Source organism: Betta splendens, chromosome 2, assembly GCF_900634795.4.
Source record: "Betta splendens chromosome 2, fBetSpl5.4, whole genome shotgun sequence".
Taxonomy (NCBI): domain Eukaryota; kingdom Metazoa; phylum Chordata; class Actinopteri; order Anabantiformes; family Osphronemidae; genus Betta; species Betta splendens.
This window is the reverse complement of record NC_040882.2, coordinates 5,967,946-5,977,627: the sequence shown is the minus strand read 5'-3', so window position 1 is coordinate 5,977,627 and position 9,682 is coordinate 5,967,946. Positions and strand designations below refer to the sequence as shown.

Here is a 9,682-nt window from a genome sequence, read left to right as displayed (position 1 = left end):
TCTTGCCTTAAATAAGTCCAAAGTAATTTATTAAGTAAACGAAAGTACAGTCTGAATCTTAATTTAGTTGTGATCTAGTTTGAAGTCTTGGGATCAGCCAAGACTAGCTGAAGTGTTTGAGTATGAGCTGTTTTCGAAGGTCCTCCGCCTGGCTGTCACGGTCCTCGGGTCTCTGCTCCAGGCTCTCAGGCTGCTCCAGAGGATCAGTCCTCTCTAGAGTCCAGGCATCTAATCCAGACTGCAGGGAGGCGTTGTGCAGGACACAGCAGGCCAGCAGGATGGATGAACTTCTCTCTGGAGAATACTGCAGATGTGAGCGATATACATAAATGGATTACTTAAAAGGCAATGCAGATCTGTATCATGCTGGAGGTTGTAGATTGTTTTTATGTGAAACAGACAGAAAAAATCCTGTTTTCAGTTTATCCTCGCTAAACCAGAGTATAATATATGTTTTACACTATAAGAAATAACAGTGTACCTGCAAATATCCTTTAGTTCCATCTAAACATTTAAATCTGGTCTGGATTGCTCGGAACGTTCTGTCCACTATCTCATGTGTAGCAGTATGAGCCAGATTATATTGAAACTCTGCAGGAGATTCTGGGTGGTCAACTGGTGTCATTAACCACTTCCTCAGAGGGTAACGTCGGTCACCTGGGAAACAGAAATAATTTAGACTCTGACCTCTGTGACATGGCCCAACACAGAAGATTAGAATCCACATCTCACCCAGCAGCCATCCTTCCTCCGTGCCCTGCATCTGTTTGTAAAGAGCAGAGGTTTCTAGAACGTCTGTGTCTTTGAGTCCACCTGGCCAGTGGGTTTCTGCACTCAGTAACAATCCTCTGGAATCACAAACCAACTGGCAGCCTACAGAGTGAAACCCCTTCTTGTTCACGTATGATGAGTCCTCACTGTTAGGAGCTTTGATGGCAACCTAGATAAGAAGGAAAACAAAAAAATATTATTGCTGTCCTGAGCATTTTCTTCCAACGGGCTATTATCTATATATCTATCTATATATATCTATATCTATATCTATATGATCACAAGTGTAACACGATACTGTCAACCTGAACATAGTCCAGCACCCCCAGAACGCCTGGGAATCCTGCAACTCTCTGGAATTCCTGGAATGACTGCTCTCTGCTGGAGGCATCACTGTTTGGAAAATACGATTGTTGTTGTTAGTTGTTTTCTTTGTCTTTATGTACATGTGTTAAACATTGAAAGAGTCAAAGTAAATTACTGGTGGGGGGTTTAAAATGTGAATATATTTCCACATAATCCTTTATTCATTATTAGAGAAATGCGGGTTCACAGATGTAAAACAGTCTAAGTATATTGCTAGCTGCTTTATGTGTTCTTTTCTTTGCATAACCACAGAATTGGTTGTAGCATAGTTCTCTACCTTTTGAATGTGATGAATTGAGGAGCTTTCTCCACCAGTGCTCTGGTCACGTTGGACACACATCTTGACATAGAAGCCTGGCTGATCCCTATAGTATCTCCCATTGACGTCTGAAAGGAGCCAGATGTGTAGAAGCCCAAAGCAGCCAACACCTGGACCTCAGGACTGATTGCTCTGGACCGCTGAGTTCTTCTACAAAGAGCCTAACGCAGATCAATAAAAAAACATGAGCACGTTTTACAAAACAGAAAATGGAAAATGTATTAGATGAAAGTGAAAATTCAGCATGAGGACATAGGCTACTCACCTCTCTGAGTAATTCCACCAGGTATAGAATAAATTGTCTAGGAAAGCCAAACTGCGTGAGGAGAATAGTGTCTGAGACTGAGTCCAGCTCAAAGCGGTCCAGAGTCTTATGACCTCGACCATGTAAGAGGAGATCACAGTCCAAAATGGCTATAGAGATTGCCATGCTGGGGCTAATTCACAAAAAAAACAAAAAAAAGCTTCGTGACTGTATGTTAATTTCCGAAACTATGTCCATATAATTACATAAACACGCATTTCAACAAATACTGACTTTGAGGCTGTGTATTTATACACATTCATCAACTGACATGGTAAAAAATTTCCTTTCACGTAAGTTACCATCAAATAGCTATCTGATTCCACTCCACTTAGCGAGCTAGCTAAGCTAGCCCCCTGTGTGGAATCTGCTTTATTCTAAGTTCACCTTTGCGTGCGTGAAGTATTTACTGTACATATCTACGTATGCATATGTCTATAAATGAAAAACGAAATCAGAATTTTCAAAACCCGCTTACTTTTACGATAGTGGTGCAGTATCAAAACCAAAGTACACATAGTTAGCGTGCGTCGCAGATTCACCGATTCGACACACTAGAGACTCTTATTGTATTTCCCTATTAAAGTAAGAAGTAAGAAATATTTGATACCAGATATACTGACCTGCTCACAATATGTAGTTGGTTTTATCGTATGTTGTGATTTTAGATTGAGGTCTCATGAACGTTTACAAAACATTTTACGAAAGTGCTTTTGTAAACGTGCTGCTACCCAAACACGTCGACATGGAGAAGATAAACAGTAAAGTAGCACATCCGCAGTTGACGTTGTTTACATCTGGATGGTGTGAATAAATGTTTGTGGGACGCATGGTTACATATCACGTGGGTTAATTGCGCACCGTATAGCTTCGGAACTTCCTTGTGAAGAGAATCTAATGTAAGTATTGTGCAGTTTTCGTGGTGAAGTTTAAGTGCGACGTATTCAGCTAGCTAGCTAGCTAGTTAGCTACCTATTACATGAGCTATCGGCTAACAATCGTTGTCCAGTGAGTCGCTTAGCCAGTCTCGCTATTATGAGACGTAAGCGTGTATCACTTAATGATGACGAAATTGCTCAAATGAAACGTTATATTTAATGGGGCCGTGTGATGTAATATATGAAATGGTTGACAGTGTCCTGCAGTTTAACCTTACCTCGAAATGTAATCGGACAGTTTCACGTGAACCTAGAGGCCTTGTTTGCTAGCCTGTTAGAGAGCCGGGGGCTGTGTGGAGACTTAAGTGAATTATAAACGGTATATCGTTGTTAAATTTATAATAAATGTGTTTTTATTGCATTGCACATTTCCTTGAGTTTATGCAGCAGTTGTGACAAAGAACACGTTATTTTTAGTCCTACAATGTCTGTTTGTTCAACGTGGCCTGTAAACGTATGCTTTAGGTATTCTCAGACGAAATAGTGACTTCGCCTTTTCTTAGTATTTATATATTACTTATATATTTATTGGTTGTTTATATTGAACCAACTCGTTCCTGAATTAAATAAAGGTAGTGCATTTCGTTTTAAGCTGCTATAGTCCAGGTAACTTAGACCAACTAAACGCTGAATATATATTCACCAAACTCTTGTTTGAATGCAGGGTCGTCTCATCATGGACAGTGAACTGAGCCCCCAGGATAAAAAGGATTTAGACAAGTTCATTAAGTTCTTTGCCCTGAAGGTAAGGAACTAGGGGGATGCTCACATTCGTCTGCTGAATAAAGTTCATTTACAGTGACAAACAAGGGGGAGTAGTAGAGTAACAGAATTTCACCAAAGGCTAAATTATAAATCATTATCACTTACATTGCACACTGCATAAAGTTAGATTATGTTGCCTGCAAACTAGTACAAGGGACATATTTGTTTCTTATCTTATGTTCTGTGTATTTAGACTGTTCAGGTTATTGTCCAAGCTCGTCTTGGAGAGAAGATCTGCACTCGGTCATCCTCATCGCCCACTGGCTCTGATTGGGTAAAATAATGTAGTCCACCTCTATTTTTCTATTAACAGTTTACGGGATTATAGATTAGCTGTTTTTTCTAATTTACTGCTATTGAATCATTAAGATCTTTTTTTATTCATAAGAAATAAGCTTTCTCATGTTTAAGCCTCTTTCTAGCCTAGGAAATGTTGTCCTTTTCACTCCCTCTAGTTTAATTTGGGCATCAAAGACATCCCAGAGGTGACCCATGAAGCCAAGAAGGCACTGGCTGGCCAGCTTCCAGGTATCGGACGCTCCATGTGTGTTGAGATCTCCCTGAAAACATCAGAGGTAAAATCTTCCCTCAGTAGGACAACTGTGCAAAGCTTTAACCTTTGTCTTGTTTCAAACACTTTCTCATCCAAATGAATATAAAACACACAGTATTATGCTTCTGTATTAATTCTGTCTCAGGGAGACTCAATGGAGTTAGAAACTTGGTGCCTGGAGATGAATGAAAAGTGAGTGGACTTTGCTTTCAAATTGTTTGAAATATCCATGTCCTGATACTAATACTAATACATTATACATTATCTACTATGTGTGAGGTTACACTTGGTTAGCCTAGGACACAATAAATTTTGATCTGTGGTAATAGAATCAGATGTTGTAATGATAATAACTGCCTCATCTTGTGCAGGACTCTGGTAAGCGTACAAGTAAAACAGAGTAGTTTGTCACCTATATTAGACAAAGCCTATTTTGGCATATTGAGCAGATTGTGAAGAAGCATTAAAATACATCACAGCCAGCTGTTTTAACATCAGCTTCTCTGATCTTAAAATGGATTACTTTGTCCCTATTTAACAGACATACAAGTACAGTTGCATTGAAAGAGAAGGCTGTTTCCTCACATCCTGTCCAAAGCTTCAGCCTCAACACAATCACACATGATGTTGCAAAACAGGATCAAAAAATGTTAAATATCTATTCACACCAAACAGTGTGTTATACATGTCATGCATGAGCATATAAAAATGTTTGACTTGGCTTTGGATTAATTAATGAATTAGGGGCAACAAATCTCACTAGTTAAGTGTAACCTTTGCTTCTGTGAAATATGTGAAATGTAAATACTGACTTTTAAAAAAGCTTGGGAAAATCATAGCAAGCACATAAGGCTGACATTTAGTTGTGTGTTTGTAGGTGCGATAAAGACATCAAGGTGTCCTATACAGTCTACAATCGTCTGTCGGTCCTTCTTAAGTCTCTTCTGGCCATTACTAGAGTAACACCTGCCTATAAGCTGTCTAGGAAGCAGGGACACGACTATGTCATCCTGTACAGGTGAGTGGATTTAAACCTGCCTTGTTGAACAGAAGGTTCAAACTACAGTGGCTTTAGTTCGTCATCCTGGCAGCGTTGCTTTATTTGTGCTGTTTATTTCTGGTACATGCTCAATGAGGGCATCTAAACCTGGAGCTTGGTTTTATTTCTGTCTCTTTTCTGTTCAGGATCTATTTTGGAGAAGTCCAGCTCAGTGGATTAGGAGAAGGTAACTATAAACTATTCACTGACATTAGTTAAATCACTAAAACTGACCTCAGGTCTAAAACTCTTTGCTGTGACATCAGACTTCTGAACTTATCAACAAGTACATTTCCAAATGAACAGTCATCAGTAGTTTAGAAACAAACTAAGTGACATCAGAATTTCTGACTCATGACTTATATTCTAAAACACTAGGTAGTAAATCAGCTGATGGACTTGTTAATGTTTCTTTTAAAGGTTTCCAGACAGTGCGTGTTGGTGTTGTTGGTACTCCTATTGGCACAGTTACACTTTCATGTGCATATCGCACCAACTTGGCGTTCATGTCTAACAGGTAGCTGACACTCTGCATTTAAACCAGGCAATTCTCACAAAACCGTTGTTCATTTGAACCCGAAATAGCGTTGAGCACATCTTGACTTCACGGTTGGCACTGACCCATTGTTTGACGTTGTTTCCTGTGCAGGCAGTTTGAGCGGTCGGCTCCTATCATGGGCATCATTGTGGATCATTTTGTGGATCCTCCCTGCAGCAGCCAGCGGCCTGCAAACATGGGACAGCCCTGCAACTACAGGTACAGGTAGCGCAGTGCTTGAGAGGAAGCATGTTACTTTTTTGCATGCTTTTTACTGGGATTTAGAATGTCCCCATATAAATTGTGTGTGTCTAGGGCACCAGATGAGGAAGATGGAGGACAATTTGCAGGAGTTCAGGATTCACAAGAGGTCTGCAACACATCCTTCTCCACCTCCCCTCCCTCTCAGGTGGGTCAACACACTCCTCTGTTCCTCTTCACTGTCCCTTTTTTATTAAATGATGACTTCTTTTTGTTTGCACACCTATTTTTGCTTCACTTTCTCTCTCTGTCTGTTTTCTTCCTTGTTGTTTTCTAATTGTGTGTTTATCCGTGTGTGTGTGCGTGCGTGCGTGCCTTATCTCAGTGTGTGTGTACACTGAGTCCGTCCCCCTCTAAACTGTCTAAGCCCCTTCCCTTGGACAGTCTGCAGCTTCCATTGGCTCCTGGACTTGTCACTCACACTGTGAGTCTACTCGGGTCACTGTGATCGTGTGACTGTGTGTGAGACACCCTTAAGCGTAAAAAGATATGCCTTGTGTGTTTTGAGGCTGCGTGTTGTTCTTTGCTGTGTTGTGTATGCTTTAGAAACTCGTTTCTAGTGTTGTCTTAGTGTCAGCACAGAGCGCTCTACATTGTAGCTTTAGTTGGCTGCAACACCTGTCGTTCATTAGATTCTTTTATCATCTTCATGCGTCATTCATCTTTTGTCCGTCTTGAGATCACAACTGTGACGTCTTGATAGCACCCGAGGTGCTGTTTTGCATCTAATGCTTCTTCTCTGTTCTGTCCTCTGCAGCTTTATGCATCTAGGCTGTCTTACCAGCCTCCAGCTCTTGCAGCAGCTGCTGAGCTTTGCCACCCTGTTGTCAATCCGAACCAGGTCACGCACCAATCAGGCATTATTAAAATTTAAGATTACATTGAAGTCTAATTGATTAGGAAGGATTTTGCTGCTTGTGCTGACACAAATCTATAGTTATGTCTATAATAATTATTCTATATTTGAGTTTTGATGAGACTGTAATGTAACGTTTTGTAGTAGCTTTGTTTTAACAAAGACCATGTTCATCTGCATCAGGTACTCCATACTGGGAAGGAGGGTGGGGTTGTATTGGTTCCCGCTCAGCCACCCCAGGGAGCTGATACTCATCTGACAGTAGAGCACGCTCCCAACACACCTGGCAGCAGGTAATTTTCTCCTGTGAAGTGTTTACAGCAAATGTTGTGTGCGTTGATACAAGATGTGAAGTTTAATTTTCAGTTTCCTCAGTGGTGAAGATGATGGTCTGTCCCAGAGTGGGGAAGGAAGGAGGGATGACAGGAGGAGCGTTTCTCCCTCTGATCCAGTAGAGTCGCTCAATGCATTTACAAGGAAAGTCGGGGCCTTTGTCAATAAACCCAACACACAGGTAAAGCAGACTATTTACTACGTATTTCCGTTAAGACTGAAGTGTTTGAAATGTCTTTGCTGAAGAAGTACACATGTGTGCAGATGACAATAGCCAGTCTGGACCTGCCGTTTGCTGCATTTGCTCCTCGAGGCCTGGACACAGAAGAAAACGATCCGATGGTAACTGTGATGTTGCTGCAGCTGCTAACAAAAACTATCTTCAGACATTTAAAGACTGGAAAGTTAAACCTGTGTGACGTGCTTCCTACACTGAAGATGTTGTTGTGTGTGTTCAGGTACACCCTCCAGAATCTCCTCCTTGTCTGTCGCCACTGCAGGGCAGCCTTCACTCTGAGGGCTCAGAGGGATCGGGTCCGCAAGATGATTTCGTCATGGTTGACTTTGTACGTAATTCTCTCATTTGTCCTTCTCTACTAACGGTATATTGACTGTACATAAATATGGGAATTACAAGCTTAACCTGCAGATCCATATTTGTTACTTGTATGAAATGGTGACAAGAAAACAAGCTGACTGGACCCTTTTGTGAATTTAACCATCTGTCTGTAGCGGCCAGCCTTCTCTAAAGATGACTTGCTCCCAATGGATCTTGGTACATTCTACAGAGAGTTTCAAAACCCTCCACAGCTGGCCAGCCTCTCACTACACATCAGCTCCCAGTCCATGGCTGATGACTTGGTAAAGAGCCTTTTTTGTTCATGTTTAGAGTCTCTACAATCAGACTTTTCCCACTAAACAGTTTTTTTTTCCTGTCTCTAGGACTCGCTGCCAGAGAAATTGGCAGTCTATGAGAAAAACATAGACGAGTTTGACGCTTTTGTGGACATGCTCCAGTAGGAGAAAAAAATAAACATCTGAGAAAAGACTAAATTAGGAAAACGTCAGGAGAGAAATGGACTGTGGCATTATTTATCCTGTGAGAATCACTGGCAACATCACCAAGTGGAGCACTGCTTTTCTGACGCCTTCCTCCCAAGCACATTTGTTTTGCTCACCAGATTGTCCTCTTCATCATGAATACTGTAGTTCCTCCTGACACTGGTGCACATGCTCTGGTCTAGTGTTAGACTGAATATTTTCTGATGTTTCAGTGTTTAATCTGTTCACAACATAGCTGCACCACTCAATGGAACTAGAGTGACCCCTCCTTTAAAATCTGCTCAACACTACTAGCTTCTAAAGGTTTCCTTTACAACATGGCCTTTGTGATCACAAGGTTAAAATAGTTACTAAAATCTGTTAAAATCAAAGTGGTATTGTTTGTAACGTGATTCAGAAATCACAAAAGAAGTTGTCTTCTTGCCTTACAGCATGCACTAGTCCTGTGTTGTGAATCAGAAACATCCTTAAGACCGTAAGAAGTCACAAGCCTCAGATTTACCTTACTGATGTGTTCCCAGCTGGACTGGGGATGTGAAGTGTCCATTGTTAGAAAATGGCCCCAGTGGAGTCTAAAATTTAAACAACTAGTGTTTGTCTAATGAAGAAAACCATTTTTCCACACAAAAACCCAATTTGTGGAACTTTGCTTCAGGTGAGTGTAGATAAATTACACTTGTTTAAAGCGAATACAACAGTCCTGCAATAAAAGCTGCTTTTATGAAGCTTTGTCCAACTCGGTGGAACATGAAGAATAGATTAGTACAGTCACATTCAACAGCACAATAAACTGCAACCTTCACAATGATCAGGACTGGGATTCAACAGTAGGTTAAAAATCACAAAGCCTCTAAACCAGGGGTGGCCAAGCCTGGTCCTCAACAGCCATAGTCCTGCTGCTTTTCCCAACGCTCCCTGCAGTGTCAGTTTGCTGCAGATTGACTGAACAAACTGGTCAAGGTAATCAGTATTCGATGAGGCAGGGAGAGTTGGAAAACCAGCACAGTGGCTCGAGGACCGGGCTTGGCCACCCCCGCTCCAAGTGAAAGCAGCTGCAGGACTGTTGCATTAGTTTCAGCTACCTACTAAACTGTGTGTCTACTGTAGGCTGTGCCAACATGCATATGTTTATGTTGTAAAAGGGGAAACCAGTCTACAGAAAGCACAGACTCACCGCCCATTGTTGTAATTTGGTTTAAAGCTTTAATTTGAATCTTTTGCTGTTTGTCTAGGTGTTTGAATAAAAGCATGGGTGCGCTGTTGAAACAGACATCTATCCAAAAGCCTGATCTCTTGGGTTTATATTGATCACGATGCAGTAAATGACTAAACCCGTTCTGCCTTGGATTCTTAAAATTACTTACAGATCCAATTTTGTTTGGATAATGAATCATAGTGGTTTAAATGTATGACCACCTGGAACCTATTTAAATGAGTTTAGTTACCAGCCATTAACACGTTGGGGAAGGAAGTTGGTTAACAATTCAAAGTTAAATTGTAACATTAAACTTACAGGAAGTAGCAGTTTGTTTAAACAGATGTACCGCGCGTCGTGCTTCTCGTTGGCTGGTCATTGT

The 9,682-nt window shown here is 41.1% G+C and overlaps 2 protein-coding genes across 11 annotated transcripts; one reads left to right on the top strand and one right to left on the bottom strand.

Moving 5' to 3' along the window:
- Positions 1–12: 12 nt before the first annotated feature.
- Positions 13–2,935, bottom strand: harbi1 (harbinger transposase derived 1). Of its 3 annotated transcripts, none has more exons than XM_029142658.3 (7): positions 2,917–2,935; positions 1,722–1,893; positions 1,415–1,617; positions 1,077–1,164; positions 733–940; positions 482–657; positions 13–304 (listed from the first exon to the last, which is right to left on the bottom strand). In XM_029142658.3, the coding sequence occupies exons 2-7, from the start codon at positions 1,884–1,886 to the stop codon at positions 104–106; spliced, it is 1,041 nt and encodes a 346-aa protein (XP_028998491.1). In that variant the 5' UTR covers positions 1,887–1,893; positions 2,917–2,935; the 3' UTR covers positions 13–103. The 3 variants fall into 3 exon arrangements, with proteins under 3 accessions (XP_028998491.1, XP_028998490.1, XP_028998488.1); XM_029142657.3 differs by lacking the exon at positions 2,917–2,935 and adding an exon at positions 2,384–2,520; XM_029142655.3 differs by lacking the exon at positions 2,917–2,935 and adding an exon at positions 2,239–2,366.
- atg13 (ATG13 autophagy related 13 homolog (S. cerevisiae)) lies at positions 2,520–9,375 on the top strand. Of its 8 annotated transcripts, none has more exons than XM_029142640.3 (18): positions 2,520–2,659; positions 3,363–3,443; positions 3,657–3,737; positions 3,919–4,038; positions 4,162–4,208; positions 4,894–5,034; positions 5,202–5,242; positions 5,476–5,572; positions 5,705–5,812; positions 5,909–6,002; positions 6,180–6,278; positions 6,612–6,695; positions 6,894–7,003; positions 7,086–7,224; positions 7,308–7,385; positions 7,502–7,609; positions 7,776–7,904; positions 7,986–9,375. In XM_029142640.3, exons 2-18 carry the CDS (start codon positions 3,375–3,377, stop codon positions 8,061–8,063), a joined length of 1,623 nt encoding a protein of 540 aa, XP_028998473.1. In that variant the 5' UTR covers positions 2,520–2,659; positions 3,363–3,374; the 3' UTR covers positions 8,064–9,375. The 8 variants fall into 8 exon arrangements, with proteins under 8 accessions (XP_028998473.1, XP_028998472.1, XP_028998476.1 ...); XM_029142639.3 differs by having other exon boundaries at positions 7,077–7,224; XM_029142643.3 differs by lacking the exon at positions 6,180–6,278 and having other exon boundaries at positions 7,077–7,224.
- Positions 9,376–9,682: the final 307 nt, after the last annotated feature.

Coding starts and splice junctions, on each gene's coding strand:
- harbi1 (XM_029142658.3), bottom strand. CDS start 1,886: ATGGCAATCTCTATAGCCATTTTGGACTGTGATCTCCTCTTACATGGT. Junction 1,165..1,414: donor CAATTCATCACATTCAAAAG/GTAGAGAACTAT, acceptor TTTTCCAAACAG/TGATGCCTCCAGCAGAGAGC. Junction 305..481: donor GAACTAAAGGATATTTGCAG/GTACACTGTTAT, acceptor TCACATCTGCAG/TATTCTCCAGAGAGAAGTTC.
- atg13 (XM_029142639.3), top strand. CDS start 3,375: ATGGACAGTGAACTGAGCCCCCAGGATAAAAAGGATTTAGACAAGTTC. Junction 4,039..4,161: donor TCTCCCTGAAAACATCAGAG/GTAAAATCTTCC, acceptor ATTCTGTCTCAG/GGAGACTCAATGGAGTTAGA. Junction 6,003..6,179: donor CCACCTCCCCTCCCTCTCAG/GTGGGTCAACAC, acceptor GCCTTATCTCAG/TGTGTGTGTACACTGAGTCC.